The 21744-nt window shown below is 41.8% G+C and overlaps 1 protein-coding gene across 1 annotated transcript in view; it reads right to left on the reverse strand.

The window, feature by feature from the left end:
• The window catches only part of AACS (acetoacetyl-CoA synthetase), a 37984-nt gene that overhangs the window by 10172 nt on the left and 6068 nt on the right, over positions 1-21744 (reverse strand). The window contains exons 3-10 of the mRNA XM_058851705.1: positions 21177-21297; positions 18167-18280; positions 11835-11932; positions 8069-8183; positions 7480-7561; positions 7222-7369; positions 3003-3083; positions 1724-1848 (exon numbers count right to left, since the gene is read on the reverse strand). Coding sequence (XP_058707688.1) covers positions 1724-1848; positions 3003-3083; positions 7222-7369; positions 7480-7561; positions 8069-8183; positions 11835-11932; positions 18167-18280; positions 21177-21297 — 884 coding nt within the window. The remainder of the gene's footprint in view (positions 1-1723; positions 1849-3002; positions 3084-7221; positions 7370-7479; positions 7562-8068; positions 8184-11834; positions 11933-18166; positions 18281-21176; positions 21298-21744) is intronic.

Genomic DNA, 21744 nt, shown 5'->3' on the forward strand with positions numbered 1-21744 from the left:
AATTTATCAGGCACGTGGGAAGGGCACCAGCAAGGCACAGAGTGGTTTGGACTGGAAGGAACCTTTAAGACCATCTAGTTCCAGCCCCTGCCATGAGCAGGGAACCTCCCACCATGAGAGCCCCCAGCCCAGTGCTCCTCAGTTACCCTGAACCCCAATCAAGTGAACTATTTTTACTCTTGTGTAACATCTCACTTTCCTTCCATGCCTCAAACCAGCGCTTATTTTACATTAGAATACAAAATGCTTCTCTATTTTAAGCTCTTTGACACTTCCTCTACAGCACATGTAGAGCCAAATCTCCCTTTAACTCCTTCCAAATGCTACATAACTGCATTTAGTCACCATCCACCAATTCCCTTGCACAGATCATTAATGGATGTCCACTTGAGTCATTCTTGCCACACAGGATGAGATATCCTGATGATACCCTGAGAATATGCTCTCTGAAGGAAAGTGTGGTGCATCTTCACAGAATAAGGTAATCTTCACATGTTGGAGCCTTTTTTTTTTAACATATTTAACATATGAGTGAGCTGGGAACAGACTGCATGATGAAGTACCACCCAGATGGCCACCGCTTTTAGCGCCAGATTACAAAAGTGAGACATGCAGACACATTTATCTTCACTTGCTTTTGGCATGTGGAAACAATGCTTAAAAATAAGCTGGGTTGTTTCTCAATTCTATTTTTTTTTTTTCTTTGCCTGTTGTTCTACCAAGGTTTCTTTAGGGGGTAAAGCATGGCTGAAGTTTGTGGGTTTCTTTTGTGGTTTGTTTGGTTGGTTTTTTTTACTCTCTCAATACAGACTCAAATACCAAGCATTTTGACTTGGTATCAAGCTTCAGTTATAATAGCCAGAGACAAAATGTCAGTCTTTAAATATTACATGTCACAAAAGACAGTGAAGTCTAAATTATTAATCATGCAGAGTCAGAAAGCGAATCTTTTGTCATCCACTTTCCACCACAAACAATTTTAATTATCAATTAAAAATGACACTCCTTTTACTGGTAATAAAATTCAAATTTACTCCTTACATGCAGCTGGCAAAACAGGAAAGTTACAAAATAAACTTAAAAAAAAAATCAAAGTTTAACAAAGTGTACAAAGCTAAATGCAGTCACAAGGGTTTACAGCTGTTTATCTGCTACCTGCCATTTCTCTAAGCTTCAAGAAAGGGTGCTGTGAGCATTTTCAGGCACAAAAAAATGGCATAAAACAATTACTGAACAGCTTATCAGCATGAATTAGGCATTATAGATTAAAAAGCAAAATATGAAAATATAAGCAGCCCTGCTGAGCCTTTCCAGTCAATTTGTGTCTTTAAGTCAAAGTTCTATGTTAAAATCTTAGGTTGAGCTGCTTGAAAAAAAGAACTCTTATTTACTAAAGTTCTGAGTGTGCTGAGAAATTGCTCTTCAGATTGCTCCCAATTACTGCCTTTTGAAAAGGCTGCTCTTGACAACTATTGAACCAAAAGTCTTTGTTTGCCTGGAATTCTAATACCTGACTCCAATTTGAAACAATCAGCTCTTTGTCTCTCCTCCTCTCTCAGAAAATGTTTTAGTACAAATTTTTAAAAGCAGTTCCACCCAAGGCTGAGCCAGAAGATAAACTGTGTCACGCTGTGCACGAGTTCCTGACCAAGAGAGCTCCACCTTCAGTGAGATTGTGGCAGGAGCCAGTGCCAGCACCCTTTATCCAACCCTGGATACATACCCCAGTCTGTCAGTCAGGTCCCAGAGCACATTTGGGGAAGGAACTAGAGGAGATCCATCATACAGGACCACTGAAGCTCCTGTAGCAAGTGCAGACACCAGCCAATTCCACATCATCCAGCCGATCTGGAGGAGAGAAGGAACCCTCATGAGTTTGTCACTGCCTGCAGTCCTGGCAGCCCCAGCACAGCCCCAGCACTGCTGTCTGCTGGCACAGACATTTCACCCGATTTATATCTTTTTTTAACTCAGATGGGACAATCCCTTGCAGTAAAAAAAATTAACACACAAAGTGTATTTGTGGATTTGTGTGAAAAGTTGTCCCATCTTCACAGGAAAAACAGGAGCTACAGGCAACTCTAAAAGGATGCAGTGGTGCAGCTCTGGGCAGAAACTGGACCAGAGGATGATCCCTGCCCTCAAGCAAGAGCTGCCACCTTCCCCTCCCCTTCCCTTGCCTCAAGTTTTCCTGCTGTTAAAGCCACACCACTGATTTTGTCTGATCACATCAGCAAGCAGGGCTGAAGCTCTGCTCACCCCATCAGCTGCATGTTCCTGCTGGATGCTCATCTAAGTGATCCTTACAAACACCTAATGAGGTGGGGATTCCACAGCTCCCTGCACACACAGCTCTAAAGCCTGAGTCAGGAGACAGGACAACTCTGAGACAAGGCAATTACCATGATCCCTCCATGGAGATATTGCAAACTGACTAGTCATGTTAAAGTTCAGAAGGGAACTCATGAGGAAAGACATCAGCCTTTTCTAACTGCCACAGTCACAGAAGGCTTAGGAATCTTTTTTTTTTTTTTAATCACAGCATTAGAAAAAACAGCCCCCACCACATAACTCCACACAGGTGAGGTTTACCCCCTTTCCTTTATCAAGCTTAGAGCTGGGCAGCTTCTTTCCTCCAAAACACAGACAAATTCTCATCTTCAGTATGACCTAGCCCTGAAGGAAGGTGGAATCTGATTTGGAGGTGATATTGATGAGGCAGCTTGATCAATAAACCTAAGAGACTAAAAATCAATCCATTTTCCTCACCAGGTAGGTCAGAAACATTTAACATGGGTTTGACCTTTCATCAGAAAGGTCCCTGTTGCATTTTATTATTTCACCTGATTTTCTTTTTTTTTAACTCAGGCGGGACAATCCCTTGCAATAAAAAAATCTAACACACAAAGAAGTGTACTTGTGGATTTGTATGAAAAGTTGTCCCCTCTTCAGAGGAAAAAGGACATTACAGTGTTTTTAGAAAGACCTCAAGCCCCACTTGCCGTTGTGTAGTACATGATCACATCATTGCTGCCCATGTTGCCATGAAGAATGTGTTCCTTCAGGTGCTGTATTAGGGTACCCTGCAAAAAGAGGGAAAGGAAAATACAAGATCACAGAAATGAAAAGCAAGACTCTGACAGCACATTAAGACTTAAAAACCACTAACACAGTCAATAGCTTGCAGGCTGCACTTCAAGATTAAAGCAAGTATTTCCTTTAACTACAACTGAAGTAAATCCCAGGGCCCACCTAACAGCAGCAGCAATTGCATTCTCCATTTTCTCACATAACTTTTCAGCCTCCCTCATTAGACCTCAGCAATTCCCACTGCACATCACTTTTAATCCATGGAATAAACAACTCCCTTCCCTTCCAGCTCCACACAGCCATCAGAGTTGCAGAGTACTCCACGCAGACCCTAATTTTAACAGCAGGCTTTCAGCAGTCAGATTTTCCAAGAGAAGCCCTTTGACAGTTTCATTTTCAGTGTATTTGGGCAATGGGAGGAGTGAAGGACAGAGCTGCCATAAACTGCAGCAGCTGCTGAACATTAGCACCATGTGCCCAAATTATCTTATCTATTAACATCTAGGAGACAAAAGACCTGACAGTACAGATCTCTTGTAAACACTGGAGTGGCTAGAAATGTGAAATGTCTCACTGCTCAGAGCATCAATATTAATAATGTCCTGGAATGTATTACTTCCTTTTGTTGGAAATGCTGCTAAACCACCTTCCTGATCATCATTAAAGCAAAACTTGCTAGGATAAATAAATCTACAGACTACTTCATTAAGTCACTTCACTGCAGTGACAAATTAATGCAGCCAATGTGAAAATAAAAAATGGTTTTTTGCATTTATGCAAGGAGTCACAGTGAAACTATTAACAGCCTCATAAGCATGAAACAAGATTTACACTGAAAGAAGACGGATTACAGATAAATATTCGAAATGAAAAAAGAGAGTCATAAAACTGGCACATGCTTCAGGAGGAAAAGCAGAAAACATTAAATAAAAATAAAGGAGTAAATCTTATTTTCACTTTGCTGCTCAAAGGAACCAGGTCTGAATTCATCTGCTGCTGTCTGAACACCCTCAGCTGTCACAACGCTGCCATCTAGCTACAGCTGCCATCTTCTACAGCTGAAAACCACCCAAAAACCTGGGATTTAGAAACACTGTGTCAAACTGAATTGGTAAGGTTGCCAAAAGAATTGCAGGTGTTTACATAATTACTGCATTTATGAAAGAAAGCACATTGTCCCTGCAGGAGATTCTGAAAGAGCCACACAAAGCAGCAAAATTAAAAGTCATATTCAATTAAAATAAATACCAGTTCTCTCTTTCCTTAGTTTAGTTTTCACTACTTCACAGTTTTGGGACCAAAAGGGGATTTTTAACAATGGTTTTAGTTATAGGCTATGAACAACTTCCCTGCAAAACCTGGTACATCTCAGGCAGGAAACAAAAGGACTCTGGGAGGAGGCAGAGCTGTTCTAAACTCACAGCCCAAAATGCTCTCTTGAATTAATTTATAGGACTCATTTATTTCTAGGACTTTCACAACCCCCAAGATAAACCCCAAGAATTTCTCACTTCACAGCAGACCTGGCAGCTGATGAAGCTCTCAGTTCTGCTGGGGAGCAGCACGAGGAGCAGCCCCAGCACAGCACTCACACATCTGAGAGGAGCAGAGCAGCTCCTCAGGGCTGGGCTCAGAGCAGCAGCACTGCTCTCCAGTGGTGTTCAGCAGAGTTTGAGCATGGAACAGCCCCAGCACAGCAATTTCACATCTGAGAGGAGCAGAGCAGCTCCTCAAGGCTGGGCTCAGAGCAGCAGCACTGCTCTCCAGTGGTGTTCAGCAGAGTTTGAGCATGGAACAGCCCCAGCACAGAAATTTCACATCTGGGAGAAGCAGAGCAGCTCCTCAGGGCTGGGCTCAGAGCAGCAGCACTGCTCTCCAGTGGTGTTCAGCAGAGTTTGAGCATGGAACAGCCTCAGAGGGATTTACCTGTGGCTACACCAGGAATCTGCAGTGGTGCAGAGGTTTAAGCCCAAGCCTTGCAAGTCCTTGAGATGGACAGACGTGAGCTGAAGAGGATTTTATCTCAAAATTCTCTCCTTAGATAGGTGGGAGTAACTGGAAAGGGGCTTGATATCAACGAGGCAAGAAGAAGAACCAATGTTTTTAGGACTAAACAATTACTATTGTATTTCTGCAGCACATCCAACTGGTCAAGATCACATAGCTTTTCTTCCAAGATCAAAAAAAAGCCTACTCCTCTGAGTCACCATTTTTAAAATCATCTCCCATGACCTGGCTTAATTTTCTTTGTGTGTCATTTCACTGTGTAGCAAGAAAACAGAGCAGAAGCATCCTGCAGAACTAGATAAACTGAGTTGTGAATTTAAAGTAAGCTGCTATTGGCATCTAAAATCAGAACAGTAGCAAACCAGCATTGGAGCATACTATAAATAAGCAATAATTGAAATGTCTTCTCCAAAATGTCATCTCTTCTTGCTGTTTTCGCTGCCATTTGGTTTAAACTAAGGCTGGAAAATAAAACAAAGACAGTAGGCTAATTCTGCTTTTTTAAAAATCAAATCAATGCAAGTCATCCTATTAATTCCATTGGAAACAAGATTAAGCCAAGAATAAACAGACAAACCCAATAAAGTGTGTAAAAGACATCTAAGAATTTATTTTGCATGGACTTTATAGGCCCTATTCAAACACTGAGGTCCCTAATGTAACCATTTGCTTTTCAGCCAGATGTGTTGGCACCAGAAGAGAAATCATCCTGCATCACAAACAGAGCTGCTCAGTGGGAACAGAATCATCACAAACAACAGATCTTATTCATCCATCCATCCATCACCTGCTCTCCTCCCCAGCAAGGATGAGTGGTCTGGACCTGAACTCTAAGGTAGCTCTGCACATGGAGATTCAGGGCAAGCTAACACAGGTAACATGGGAAAAGAGAGAACTTTGCAAAAGAAAAATTCTATTGTCTGATCTACAGCAATTTTTCGTCTCTACTGTTTATCACCCATCACTGAACAAAACACCTGTCCTGTTTTTGCTAATCCACCTCTGCAAGTATTTAACCAGTCTAAAGCCAGCACAGCTTCAAAACAGCTGTCAAACTTCAAAACCCACCTCCTTTCTTCTTCACAAACATTGGATTTGTGTCCCAAAGGGACCATTTTTTATCTCATGTGCTGCCTGGGAAGTTCTCCTACTGATTGAGAAGATATAAAGCAGAATGTTTACAGGCAGCAGGGGATTTGTCTGTGGGCAAATCCTCCAGTCCTTGCCATCAAAGAGAGGCAAGAACACACACACTGGGGGCACAGCATCAAAGGATCCTGCCCTCAGGCCAGCCAGCCCTGCAGGATGCTCCTCCTGACTCCAAGAGCTAACAGCAGAAATGAGGGACTGGCTAAAAGCTGTGCAGTTCCATTTATACACATTGGTACAAATGCCAACACATCCTGCTTGCCTTAAATGGGGGAAAGAAACTGCCTTCTATTAAGGATTACAGCAAAATTAAAGTTTTAACAATGCTGCAGTCACTTCCTCTATTTTAAGAGCTTTATAACATTGACAGCAAGTGGAAAGCATGAAGGCAAAGGTCATTCTGGCACCAGTATCAGATATTATCTTTAGCCATAACAAGACACTGCCTCAAGCAGTTTCCATACAATGCAAAACCTCCACTCAAGGAGATTCCAACTCTCTGGCTTACTTCCTTAAAGGATTCATGAGGATGACATACTCTAAACTGATAAACATGAGGAATGTTCAAGGTCAAAAATTATCCAGATAAGAACTGCAAGATCCCTATGGGCCTCAAGCTAACAATGTCCAAAAATCAGTTGCAAATACCCAATTCAAGTTCTTTGGTTTTTCTTCAATTATCAGTCAGACCACTTGAACTGCTGCTTTTGTGAATGACACTTGCTCCCAGGAAACCCCTGAAATCTAAAAGGTCTCCACACTGACTTCTAAACCAAAGCATTTTATATCCTTACCAATCCTCCACGCTTGCTTTCAAATAGCCACTAACAAATAAAAAGGTTCACTGTCAAGTTACTGAGAAACTGTCAGCAATCAATTCTTCCTTAAAACATATCACAGTGTGATGCTGTTAAAGGAAAAATGTAAGGCAAGCAGTTAAGCACAGGCAGTGCAGCTCCAGGAGGGAGGACATACCCCTGCTGAGTGAACCATGCATTTTGGTGCCCCTGTGGTGCCTGAGGAATACATGATAAAGAGAGGATGGTTGAAAGGCAGCTGCTCAAACTCCAGCTGGGGAGGCTGGTCTCCTTTCCCAGTGGCAAGGAAGTCTTCTAAAAAGACACTGTGTAAGAAGGAAGGGAAGAAAAAAAAAGGAACATTTCAAAACTTTCTGAAAGCATTACCCCAGCCCATGTGTAAGATCACCTCTGTACCCAGCAGTGTTCCCATTACCTGTTTGGAATCTTAGAAATATCTATGACTTCTCTTGAAGATACATATGGGATCACCACCACTTTTTTTAGGTCTGGAAGCCCTGGAAGAAGGAAGAGCACAATTATTTCCTACATTCAGTTACATAAGCAAGCTTTTCTGCCTGATTGAATCATACAGTGCAATGCACTAAGTAACACAAATAATTCTGATGCGCTGAGTATTGAAACCCCAGAGGACTGAGTTGTTACCCAAGATATAATTTCCTCAATGCTGCTAGCCTTTTATGTGCAAGCTCTAGTGCTGTAATACCTCCCCCCACTTGTCTTCAGCACTTTGCTTGAGCTTAAAAACACCCTCATCAGCCCCTGTTCCCCTGCTTCTACAGTTGGCTAATTTCTGATGATCTATTAAAGTTAAGCAAGCAGAAGATAATTAAAATTACAGAAAAGACCATTCAGCTTTTACCCAAATCTCTTCTGAAAACCTCAGTGGCCTGTAGAGAAGTAAGCTGTAAAGAAGCAGCTGTAAAGAAGGAAGGACAGCAACAAGGAGTGGCAGTGCAGGCTCTGAGTGCTCACAGAACCACAGGTGGGATGCAGTGAAATACCTTTTACCACCCTCAGCAGCTTTTCCAAGTGGTTGTGCTCTTTGCCATTGTATATAACAGCTTCGACAGAGAAGATGAGCTTAGGCTGAATTTGGGAAAATCTGTCCAGTACACCCTAAAGAAAAAGAGAAAAATGTGTTCAAAATGTGAAATTGACTGCTACAGTTAGAAATTTCAAGTTTCAAAACAAGCAAGGATTAAGGACAAGAATTAACAGGAGAGTTGTTAAAAGACTGCCTGCTTGTCTTTCACTCACTCAAGATCTCTGAAGCACAACAGGTTTGTAACAATTTTTTATCACCCCCAAACACATCAACCAATGATAAAACCCCCACAGATCACAGAACTCCCTTTATGGAAGGGCCAAGCTCACAAAGCTCTAAAAAATCACCCTGCAAGGCAGATTAGATTTATGTAAAGAGGACAAGCAGCTGTGATGTGAGCAGGAACTGGGCACCTGATGTCCATGAAGGTGCACAGCATGATGTCCTGCAGGAAGGAGCTCCACATGCCCCAAGCTGCTGTGACAGAGCATCAGGGCTGGGGGAACAAGCACCAGTCTTGGGGGAGAAGCATTTATGTGGTGAGGTGGCCCCCACATGAACTGGAAGCTTTGTTTTGCCACCACTAACAAAGGTTTTTAGCAAAATAAATTGATGTTGAACACACACAGACTACCAACAAAAGATACCACAGCTCCTTTAGAATCTCCATAGCACAGCACATTCAAATGCTAAATTTTCAGGTGTCTCCTCCAGTTTACACTGTGTTCAGGAATTTATCACAGCTATCATCCTATTTGAGATTAAAACCCTTCTGGCATTTACTTTTTCCCATGTACACTGCATGCAGCAGGCTACCAGAAATGGATCTTTTTGTATTCAACAGCAAGAAGCAAATCCTTTCAATAAAAGCTCTCAGCACACTGATGTTCAAACCTCTCTAGCTCCATTACTTGAAGCATTAAGAACTACAAGATTACACAATACTGTAAATTGTCAGCTAAGTGTTCAAGAACAATCTCCTAAATCATGTTGCAGAAATCAGACTTGAGTCATCTGCTTATTCTTCCCAGCATTCTTTATTCTTCTGTTTTCTATTTTGCCCTCTACATTGCAGCCAAAATGAGAAACAAATTATTACCAAATCAGTAGATGAGAGCAAAAACATCACAATCAGCTCATCTCTGTTACACTCCTTTCCAAGCTGGGCTGCTCAGAATTGAAAAAAAAAACTGCTACAAAAGGACAGGAGTCCAGTCCTGAAAATTTCTGCATGTGTCTCTTCAGGTAAGGTATAGGGATATGGCTGAACATAAATGTATTAGCTGAGAATATCACTTAACTGCTTTCCCTCATATTTCCTTTTCCTTGCTCACATTGTAGGAAAATACAGTGACAATGCACTGACATGCACATAGTAATCTACCAATTACTTTAAAGCAAAAAATCACCAGAATCTCTTCTGGTAACAGAAGAAGTTTTCAAGAAGGCCCTAGTGTGTTACCTAACAAACTCAGAAATGGAGATTTAATTAATACATTACAGTTATTCTCTAAGGGAGGGTAAAATGAAGTCAGATTTCCTGCTGCTTTGGTATAGTCTCATACCTCCTCCTTTGTGGCATTTCCCAGGAGCAGACCAAGCAGGCAGACACGTGCTGGGTACATTTATATGTGTGTACACACCCTCATGCTGAGTGCAGAGCACACACATCCCATTTCCATGCTGCCTGATGTTTAAATATTAAGATCAATGAGCACTAAGGATACTCTAAAGAGAAGAATCAAATCTGAAGTGTGAATCAGAAGCAGAGATGGGCTCCATTTCTCAGAGTCCTACCAAATCTGCTAACACACCCAGTTAGATTCATTAGCACTGGCAGGATCAAATCCCACAGGGCATTCTGATATGATACAAAGGCAATACAAACAGATGGAACATGTAATTGCTACACTGCAGCTTTAATCCAACCAGACAGCTCAGCAAGGAATTCCTTCCACAAAAAGCTCAGGTGTAGCAGATATGGCTCATTCTTGTCCACGAGGCTCCAGTTCAGTCCAAAAAATTGTGCAGGGCCCCACAGATGGAGCTGCACTGAGCTCACCAAAGGCTCCTCAGCCAGTTCTGGGAGCAGAGCTTCTCTATAAACTTACAAATCCAACCATTTCTCATGCACAGGCCACCAGTTCCCCATTAATTTATGGAAATGGATAACGGGGAGTAGAGAGATGAAGCAGCAGCTGCCAAGAGTGGCGTTGTGCGTGGGAGGCAGCTCAGTGGTTCTCTGACAGCAGACTTCCTCAACGCTTGAAGCCTTTGGAGGGATGGCATTCAGAGCCTGCAGTGTGTAGGCAGCTCTGAGGAGTGACATTTCTGAGCTTCACAAAGCACATACACACTATTGGACTTCAAATGTTGAAAATGCTACGCGATTTCTCCAAGCACAAAAATCCTCGTTTGTATTAACAGGACTAATGCAACTTCACAAAAAGGAGGAATAGCTTTTCCTCAGGGTAGAAGCCACTGTCTCTGAAGGCCTCTGCTGATCTCCCTCAGGATTTTAGGATTTTAATTCCTGCCAACACATGCTGCCAAAGGAAAATAAATGATATCGATGGCACTGCAGCTCCAAGGCCGAGCTATCATTAAAAAGCTATCACAAAAAACTAAAAGCTGGGCACTGCAAACAACAGCACACCAACAAGGACAGAAAACATACCAGACCTTCGTAATGCAAGTTAAGTGAACAATTTTCCCTCAGATAAGAAATCGAATCACACTGCACAGAAAATACTCTATACCATCATTTTCTGAGCAAGCAGAAAATATTTGTAGAACAGATTGATCATTACATGCTGTAATGATTTTTTTAATCATTTTTTTCCCAATGATACACTCTCAAGTGTAAGAGCATGGAATGCTGCTGCCCTCTAGTGCTAATCCAGGAATGATTATTCCATACATTTTCCCAGCCACTGGGGTTTAACACCAAAACTGAGGGTGTTATTTAAAAACATTGTTCTCCACACTGTGCAATTAAAAAAAAACAACTCTATTTTTCATATATAAACTTTTAGATAGAAGAAAGGCTTACTACCCCCTTAGAAGTGATTTAGATCTGTTGTTGATGTATGCAAAAAACTTTGCAAACAAAGCAGAATATATTCCCAAAGCTTCCAGGTCACACCCGTTCAGATGTCGATATCTCACACGCAGCAGCATTTATTTCTACACTAAAAAGAGTTAATCAGGTTAGTGATATTAGAATGAAATTCCTCACTGTTGGCAAATGAAGCCTTGTGGGAAAAGCAAGCAGGGTGGTGCTGAGTTCACCCTGACAGGAGGCCAAGGATGGGACTACTTAGGTAAGGAAACTGGAGTGTGGAAAGCAGAGTGTGGCTAAGCAGCCTGGGGCAGGATTTGGGAAGAAGAGCCAAGCCTCAGACAACTCTGTTGCACTGCTGTTCATTTGCATATTTAATATAATAAAAGCTCACCAAGACCATGGAGTCCATCTGAAAATATCCCAACAGTGAGCAGCTAAAGCCACTCAAACCAGCAAGCTGCTAATCAGCAGCGACAACCGAAAGCGAGCGGGTTTGCGCAGCTCGCGGCAGCTGGAAAAGCTCCGGAGCGCCAGGGCTGTGCCAGGAGGTGGCAGCAAGACTGGAGGGAACAGAACCCATCTGGCACCTGAATTCATCACCCTCACCTTGGTCTGGGACACAGCGAGGCTGTTGTGCACAGGCACTGAGGTTACTCACGTTAATGCCGAAGTCTGGGGATGTGGAGCTCCAGATGGCACCGATGCTCGCAGCGGCCAGCATCGCTTCCACCGCGTGGATGCCGTTGGGCAAATAACCTAGGGCAGAGGTGGAATGGTTACAGATGGAACAGCACTAAAAAAAAATTATGTAATGCATACAGTAAACAGGTTTTAAAAATGCAAAAATCCTAGAATGAAAACTTTAAAAGTTTTCCACACAATCGATGTTGTACCTTGGAGCCAAATCGTTACACAAGGAATTAGTAATAAATGCATTTACAAAAATAATTTGTATCAGGGTTTTTATCTACAATATTGCTCCCAATTTACAAGTGTTCCTGCTTAATTAATAAGCCTTTCAGGATAAGAGGGCAGCACACTGAGAAGAGTAACTTGGGAGAGAAAATTAATTAATTGATTAGGGTACACAGACTAAGAATACAGCAGCATTCAGGGAAATAGAACAAGACTGCAGGAACAGCCATTAGAGAAAGAACCAGTATCTGGAAGGAAAGATTATAAATAGCTCAAGAGCAGATATTCAGCTTCACAAAGCTAAATGTTGTCTGGTAGACAGTGCCAGAATCTCAAACACAAACAAGCAAAACCAGTGTCTCAGCTGATAAGGGAGTAACAGAGTGGGACAAGCCCTGGAACATTCCCACACAAATGTGGCTCTTCAGGTTCCTCTCATTAGCTTGCAGCAAGATTTCAAGGTTTAAATTCAATTTATCACGACATATAGAATAAATTAATGTCAAGAAAGTCAGATTTTAGTTTCAGTGAGCTCAATTTCAGCAGCTCTGCAGAAGGTGCTGGGTGGTTGAGCCTGACTCTGCACTGCTCAGAATCCAGCCCACAAATAAAAACGTGCAACTGGAATTCACAAACTACACTGAGGTGGATCAGGAGTTTCAGATCACCTTTCTTAAGCAACCAAAAAGCTGTCCAAGTACGTTAAAAAAGCACAGGATGGGTCTAGTTGCAGTACTCTGGCATTTAATTAGAATTCTACATTTGGAAGCAAAACTTAAACGGCAATAAAAATGCTTTCCAACCTGTTCAACAGCAGTGGTGGGCACTGAGACCTTGGACTGCAGGTGCACCCTGAGTATCTACAGACATCAAACACTCACCAGTGCCAGGCACTTCTCAAAGAAAGATATTTATGGATGGACATTTCAGGACAGCAACTAAGATCACACATCTTAACAGCAATTTCTGCCATCTTAATATTACCAAGTAAAAAGATACCAAGATGGGTTTTTGTGAGGTTTTTGCTACATTGCTTGGAAAAAAATTCCATCCTTTTTTGACTTTTTATAAAGTGAACTTTAAGTCTTAAACTGAGATTCTTCCTCATTCAAAAATGAGTGAAAAATCAGTTTTTTAAGCCAGCAGTGCCACTGCAGTTACTGAAAGCTGCTGTGCTTTTGGGAGTAGTAACTTTTAAAACATTATGACTTAAAGCATTTTGAATTTAATAAAGCATTATGATTTTAAAGCATTATGACTTAAGCCCAACAATGTCTGGAAAACAAACAGCTGTGAATAAAAGCCCCATGCCATGTTAAGATAGAAATTACTCCCTAGAACTGCCTACAGCTTATAGTGGTTTGTTCCATGAAGTTCTTAAGCACAAAGTGCAGCAAAAGCTCATGCCCATAAAAGCATTATTTATTTTGCTATTTTTCATTTGGGGTCAAGGCTTATACAAGGCACAGTATCCCAAAATCTCAGTGATTTTTCTTGTAAGATAAATATTCCTCCCTAAATAATTTGAAATATATGAACCAGAACAGACCAAAATGTCATTTTGTGTGACGAAAGCAGTTCTTTAATGCCAAATATTTCCACTGAGCGCTTCTTGGATGGGATCATCATGGGGCCAGAGTGCAAAGAACACTGAGAGATCTCTCCCCATGCTCTGGAGCAATTGTTACAGTTCTAAGCATTCTCCATTTCACCACCACACACAAAAGCCCTCAAGGCAAGATCACAGGTCTCTACTGATTACTGTGAGCCAGACAATTAAATCATTACTTTCATTTGTCAGCTGGCTTTGAGGTGGTGGTTGAGTTTTGGAGGATCCCAGCCAAAAGTGCCCAGAGGTACAAAACATGCAACTGACTCTGCATTTCTGTGCCTTCACCTGATCCCAGAAGCCTTGGTGCTCTCTGGGATCTCACAGATTTATCCCAACACCACCACAAATAAAATATGGGTCTGTTCTGGCTCTCCAAACAGCAGAGTAAGGACTCATGTTCCTTTTCTCTCAACAGCTAAATGACACAAACTACTTCTCCTGCCAGTCTATCGGATTGAAACTGGATTCTCATTTAGAAATAAGTAAAATTAATTTTTTTCTTCCGCCCACATCTGAGATTCTCAGGCTGATCACAACAACTGCCATGTCTGTAAAGCTCCCTGCATTTGACTGTGCCCCTCGAGATACCAGCACACTCCTCAGGGTGCTCAGTGGGCTGACACAGGTCCCCAGGGTCTAAATCTGGAGAAACAGGAATGTTGCTGACAAAGAGGATGAAAAAGACAACTTCTTTAGCTGGATTAACATCAGGCAGGAGTCACAGAGCCTGTGTACAAAAGCTCTGTATTATGGAGGAATAATGGTATTGCTGATTTAAATATTTATCATGTTTGCTCATATATTTAACTAGAGTCTCCATGATCCTTAATATTTCAGCTAAGGATCAGAACTAGGATTTGTCAGCATGGGGAAGGCTACAGAAGGTATTTATCTCTGCATCTTCCCTTTACCCCTCTCTTGAAGGTGCTAAGGTGGAAACTACCTTCTGTCACCAGAAAGAAAGGGTTTTCCTGCTTTGGGTGACCTAGAAAGCAAATGAATGAAGGACTCAAAACAGGAGCTGGGAACACATCAAGCAGGAATATCAGAGTATGACACACAAGGGTCCCAGCAGCACTCCTTCTGACTTATAAAAATGTGTACAGTCTCCATAAAAACAGAGAAATGGAAGTTTTACCTGACATAAAACCTGCTGTCATTGTGCCAAGTGGCATTTTAAAAACACTGTCTGGATTTTTTTTTTTAAGAGGCACTTACAGCCTGATCTGCTCAGGACTAAGTGCCTCAGCATTTTCTGTCAGTTGTTATTTGCTTAATCTAGCACACACCAAGATTACACTTACATGTGCTCATTTACGCTGCAGCACTTTACCAACAAAACAGGTAAAAACTGTAGTCCAAAAATTGGATATAATTATGTTTGAAAACTGTGGCAAAAGTCTGATTTCTCAGAGTGCTGAGAACATGTTCCATGAAAGCACCTAATGCCTTCATCAAGTTTAATAAAGGTTTCCTCTTGGAAAAAGAGGCACCCAAACATTCAGTTTGGAGGGAAATAAAACAAAATCAACAACTGAACTGGGACCCAGCATCAAAGGTTTTTTTGAGCCTTGAAAGAACACATCAGGAAGAAGGAAAACAGGGAGCAGCAACTAAAATATCTTCTCAACATCTTATATTATTGAACTACACCATCTCTCAAATTGAACAGAATTCCAAGACCAGACTCCCATTTTCCCTTTCCAGCTTTTCATACTCCTGTAGGACTTGCAAGTGGCCACCCTGCCTAACACGACTGTGGCCTGAAACTATTAGTACCCCACTAATCTTCTTACAAAGCTAGCTTTAAAACCCACGTAAGCAACCAGGGCTAATACAGTTGCTATAGATAAAATAGCAGCTTTAGACAATGGAATTCATGGATGTTTTGTTGAGGATGTTTTTGTGTGAATGCATGGGGAAGATCAGATTGCCTTTAACTGCTGACTTGTAACAGAGCAAAGCTGGCTACTGGGATAGGATAGAAGCAACCTATCCAGAGAGGAGAAACATCCTCTCAGTTGTATTTTATTCTTATTTTAGACATTGTTGTTTGCCAAACAGAAGGGCAGTGGGAGACCAGGAGTACCTCATGTGTGGATGTGGGCAGCTTGCAGTAGGTGTTCTGTGCCTCACCCAACTGTTCAAGCACCACTGACAGTACTGCAAGACATCTTCAGAGGAAGAAAGATGTGTTTCACAACACATCTGCTTCAATTATGCTCACTATTAAGTGCTCTCAGTGATGGAAAGGGAAGACTGGAATGAAATCAAGCTGGAAAAGTGCTGACACCACTGCCTGTCCACCCACACTCACCCACCTCCAGCTTCAACATACTATTACTGTCATGATGCAACCATGAATTGTATTGAACAAACTAGGGGGTATGTTAAGTATAATGAGAAGTTAAAGCAGTCTTGTCTTAGAGGCAGCAAAGCATGGAGATGAAATTCACAGGAAAACAACAGTAATAGTCTCATGTGTAATTCTAACAGCTCAAATTTTAAGAGAAAGTGTCAACAAAGGGTGTCAGAACCTGACAGGCTGACTACACGTTAGGCAGCCGTAATGAAGTTCATAGAATATCTCCTTTCTATTTAAAAACTGATTTTTCAGAAGCAGTAGAAGCATGCCCTGTGCTACCACTATGAACCACAGTGGGAATTGCCTTTCCCTCTGCCATCTGCTCAAAATTCTGGGACAAATTACATCCCTGGGAATTCCGGCAAGTTTTGGATAGCCTGATTTTTGATACCACAAGTGGGTGTAAGACTCCAGCTTCCCCACCCAACACTTCATATCTCTTCCCCAACTCAATTTGGGAAGCTCCAGCCCCTGACTGCAACGTTACAGTTGAGTTCTTCCAAGGACTGCCAATATCCCCAGGCATAGCAGAGAAACAGAGGAAAGAAGACCCCATAGAGACTAAATCCCCATCTAAAGAGACTTTATTAATACCTTAAAAAAGTATCAACTATGCTTTTTAATTTAAATGAGAGGTAAGCCAGCCACCAAAACAAGAAAAATTCAAAAATCAGCCAGCCTGCAGTGCTAAACAAGACAGTCATTAACTAAAAGGAACTGTTACTAAAATTGTAATTGCATTATTAGCAGCACGGGCTAGAGCTGTACATATTTCAAGACCATGTTTCCTCCAGCCACAGAGTACATTTTCCCCGCTGTAGCTGCTCAAGAAACAGTCAGGTATGAACATGACAGCATTAAGATTGAAAATGGAGATAAAATTAGAGCATCTCCATCTTCATTCAGACAAACCTTCTCAACTTCACTGTATGGTTCATACCTAATTAAGGATTTAGCTTTAATTCCGTGTTAAAAACCAAGCCACCAGCTGTGATAATTTCATGTTTGGCTGCCAGTTCCAGAGCATACTCATACAATATGCAAGAAATGAGCTCTACTGAGTAGATTTACATTTCCAGGTCATAGTTGTGGGTTTAAAATTTGGTTTTCGAGACACAGGTTTAAGTTTGTAGCATGCAGAAAACACATCAAGAGTTTCATCACTGTGTGATGTGTGGGTTTGCATCATGTAAGAATTTACACACACTTATTTAGGATAATGGCCAAGTGCTGCTCAAAGAACATGGGATTCCAGCAGTACAATGATACAAACACCAGAACTGCCAGGTAGGAGCCAAGGAGTTTCCAGGATATTGCAGGTCTGACTTGCACTACTCTGACAAATTAAAGAATATCACAGAGCACAAAACAGAGGTGAAGCAGCTCAGCTGGAAGATCAAACCCAGCAATTTAAAAATAAATGAAACTCCTTCCCAAGCCTGGACTGCACACTGGACAAGCTGTTCACAGGACAAAAACCTGTTTATACAGAAAAACACACATGACAGTCTCTTGACAGGAAATACTGCTGCAGATGTGGTGAGCTGCTGAAAGGATCACAGGGTTCTAACTCCAATCTCTGCACTGCTGACTTGAGGAGTTACTGCCCAGCAGCTGCTCACTGGCACATTCTGGTGGCAGGACAAGTTCTCTCCTGCACACCTGCAGCTCAGAGCTGGCTTACCTGGGGCCACAGGGCCAGCAACTGCCAGTGCCACCAGGACAACCAGCCTTGGACCATCGTTTCCAGAGTGCCCCCACATCAATCTCCCAGACCTTGTGACTCAAAGCTCAGCTAGAGGCACAGTCTCCATCACCTCTGCTTCCACAGAATTTCTGAAGCACATCTTGGTGAATGAAGTATTTTCCTTCCTCTTTCAGTGCTAGAGAACCTGCAGGCTAATCCAGGTTCCTTCCCTCTAGAAATGCATTTCCTACAAATGTAAATACAGCAGCACAAGAGCCTTCTCTTTAGAATGTTTATGTGAATTTTTCTGTGAAACACTCTTTCACAGTCACGTCTCTGTAATTCTGACTACTCACTCGCACGTTTCAGGAAAAAAAATCCCACCTCCTGTCCCTTGAAAAAATTACTCACCCACAACTCTGTCTCCTACTTTTATTCCCATCTTCCTCATGGCTGCAGCATACAAAGCTACAGCTTGTCTCAGTTCTTCAAAAGTAACTTTCAGGATTTCTTCTTTGCCTTCCCCTGAGGAAAGAAAATTACAGCAATCTGTCAAAAATCAGGCATTGCAACAAGAGTCTAGTACAAACAACTAATCCTAGAAGGATAGAAAGTAGTTCTGAGAGAACAGCTTCTATTAATATTTGTATTTTTGCTTTTTAAGTTCCTCTTATGCTGCACCAAGACCTCTTCTTTTTAATGGGAATAGAGTATTAACCAGTGGTATTTGTTCAAAAGGCATGAGGGCATTTATAAAGATAAACACGTCTGCAGAAACACAAACTATTCACTGGAGAAAGGTGAGCTCTCAAGGAGGATTCGTGGCAAACAGATTGCACTCACAAAGGCTAATTTCCACCATGGTAAGAACCTCATTTTCCCTTTTTGCTCAGTTTTCTCATCAGGTCTAGGAAGCAGCACCAGCTTCCAAGTTCAGGTTTTATTACAGCAAGTCAGTGACTAGGAAATCATACACATCCAGACCTGACTTCTGATGTGCTTTTGGAACATCTGCCTTTGCCAACGTAGCAGAAAACAAACAAACTAAACTGGACTCAATTCACCTCTGACAGGATCTGCAGGGTGTTTTCCCTATTGTACAGAAAATCAGGTGTTATATAAGCTGTTAATAAATCACTCGTGAAACAAAACAAACAAACCTAAATGTTATGAAAGCAAAAATCTGTCCCCCTTCAAGTCCCTTCCTGCATTTGCTCAGTGTGACTGCTGCAAATGTGTGGCCTGTCCTATTTCCAGTGTCCAGCACTTCTCATGAGGACACACATGCCAAGGATGCCACAGGAAAGGTGAGTGCACACCTGCTCCTTTCAGAACAGCTGCCCTCAGACTGCCTTCAGCAGGGAATGGTATTTTTTACTCTTCTGCCTTCTTAGACCTTCACACTGATAAATCTGGACTTGCACAGAGCAAGGGAGCAGGTGATGATGTAAAACAACCCAAGTCCTTGTTATGTGCAGTTCAGAAGCTGAGCAGGGACTGCCAACAGAGCCTGGGTTCCCACAGAGCAACAGGAAATGAGACAATGATCTTGCTCCATGATTGAAGCCCCAGGAGAAGGGAATCACAAAAAATATTCACCCTGGGAGCCCACAACAAGTGAAACTGTTTAGGAAAGTTACATTTACATTCCTATGCCTTGTAACATCCACAAGGCTCCCACAGAATCATCCTCAGTGAACACAAACCTGAGCCAGGCCCCCAAACCACCACTCTGACCTTGCAGCAGGGAGTTATCAAAAAATACTCTGACTTAAGAGGTCTTAAGAAGATTAAACACAGCAGAAGGTCACAAAAGAAACGCAGGTGGAAGTCTGCTCACCACAGAGGAGACAATTGTTCATTTCAGCACTCTTACAATAACAACTAGGAAATAATTTTGTTCCTTTTGCTATCACCACCAGTGAATATGTGACAAAGCAGTCTCTGATACACCCATGACTTCCTAACAAAAAGACCTACAGAACAATGTAATCCCATGTCAAGCCAAGCAATTCACTGAATTGATAATAATTCCTGTGACAATGTGAAGTGACAATATTTAATTCCACTTTCTCAAGTCACATGTATAGCTTTTAACACTAACAAATCCATCACATCAATTCTCCATACATTTGGAGTTGACTTATTAATCAATGTCTGGCATTCAGGTACAAAATGTACTCAACTACACTGACTTTTTTTCCTCCACTAAATAATACATAAGAAGTTTTCTAATGATCTCTGAAACTCTGAAAGTGATGACTCCAATTACTTTAAAGCCAGCTTTTGGTTACAAGCCTCATTTCCATCACATTTTACCAGATCAATTCTTACTCCACCAAAACTGGGTCACAGATTTCACCATCCTCTTTGAACTGGTAATTTATTTTAATATATATGAGATCAGGTTTCAATACCTCTAACCAGTGAAATGCAACTGGTAAGTATTTCTCCAGCAATAAGCTTGCAGAAGGTGATTGTTGCCTCACAAAGCTGTTTAAAAACAGTTTATTTGTAACTCAAAAACTGAATCCCACGTTGCTGAAATCAGAACCTAAGATTTTTAACACCTACACAATCAATGCAGATTTCTGCACTGTTTTCTCTACTGAGGAGCTGCAAGGCTTCATTGATGAGATATGAAGAAGCATCACTGCTTGGTCAGTCTCATGATAAGGATTAGGCCCAGCAGAAGAGAAGCCCCAAATGCAGCTCCCTCACACACCTGCACAGAAGCTAATCCCACCCTACAGAGATCAGAGCTGGTTTTTAAAGTTACCAAAGTCAGCAGACAAAAAAAAAAGTCCCTTTTCTGTGTCTTATCATGACCATCCCTATGAGCGTATACAGATTTTACTAGGCTCAAATCCTCAGCTTAACAAAAATTAAGACTGAGATTTAGTGCTCCAGAGAAGTAAAACTCCAAATCTTCCAGGCACATAACTTGTTTCTGTGGTGCCAAAAGCAGAGCTAATTTCTGCCAAAACCCTCTGTAGTTCTCAGTATTCCTAAAATAAAAGGCATAGGAAGAGGGTGGGAAGGACATTATCAAGATAGAGTGCCAAAATACTTCCTGAAGGCAAGCAGTAGGTGAGTGTTTATGACAAATGTGAAATAATATCTCAAATACCAAGTGATGTTAAACACAGCATGACCTCACTACCTTAATGCAGCTGAACACATTCTAAAAAAACTCCATTTAGCTTGCCAAGGATTTCCTGTATCTATATTCCCAGAGCATGTTTTGCTCAGTTTTTGGGGTTTTTCTCAGAGCTGTATCACAGATTGTGCAGCATTACTGACTTTATTACCCTTTTTTCTCCTCATCCAAACCAGTTTATTTCCATGTTTCACCATGGAATGATAAACAAGGCCTAGTCCTGAGAACAGCAAATAAACACAAGGCATTAAATGTCCTTACTTGCTGCATACAGTGCAACCTTGTCATTGTCCTTGTGCTTCAGGAGATTCTCTGCATAGTTCAGTCGGCTGCCCTTAAACCACTCCGGGACATCTGCGATACTTTTGGATGTATCCACCACCTGAAAGAAATACATCAGAACTGTAATTAAATTGCTTTTTCACTGCACTCTACAGAAGTCAGCTCCTCAGTTCTGAGCTCTCTGCAGACTCTGTTAAGCAAGAAACATTTCTCCCAGCTTACAGACACTGATCCTGTAAGGAGAGGCCTGGAAAGTTTAATTATTTGTCAACTGTCACAAGCAAACACGTCATTACAACAAAACCAGGGAAAGTTCCTTCCTGACAGTTCTACCTTTGGACCAGCCTTTAATACCCAAGTAAAACAAACCATTGTGACTACACCCAGGGCAGGAGAGCCACACAGACCTCAGGAACACCCCAAACAGGGACTGAGCAGCAGCACAACTCTGTGCCAGCCCAGCCTCCCTCTTTGGAAGGTGTGAGCATCCTCTCTTCCCCACCACAAGTGACAGAGACCAACAGCAGGAACTCACACAGTGGTAATT

The sequence above is a fragment of the Poecile atricapillus genome, chromosome 16 (assembly GCF_030490865.1).
Source record: "Poecile atricapillus isolate bPoeAtr1 chromosome 16, bPoeAtr1.hap1, whole genome shotgun sequence".
NCBI classification, from domain to species: Eukaryota; Metazoa; Chordata; class Aves; order Passeriformes; family Paridae; genus Poecile; species Poecile atricapillus.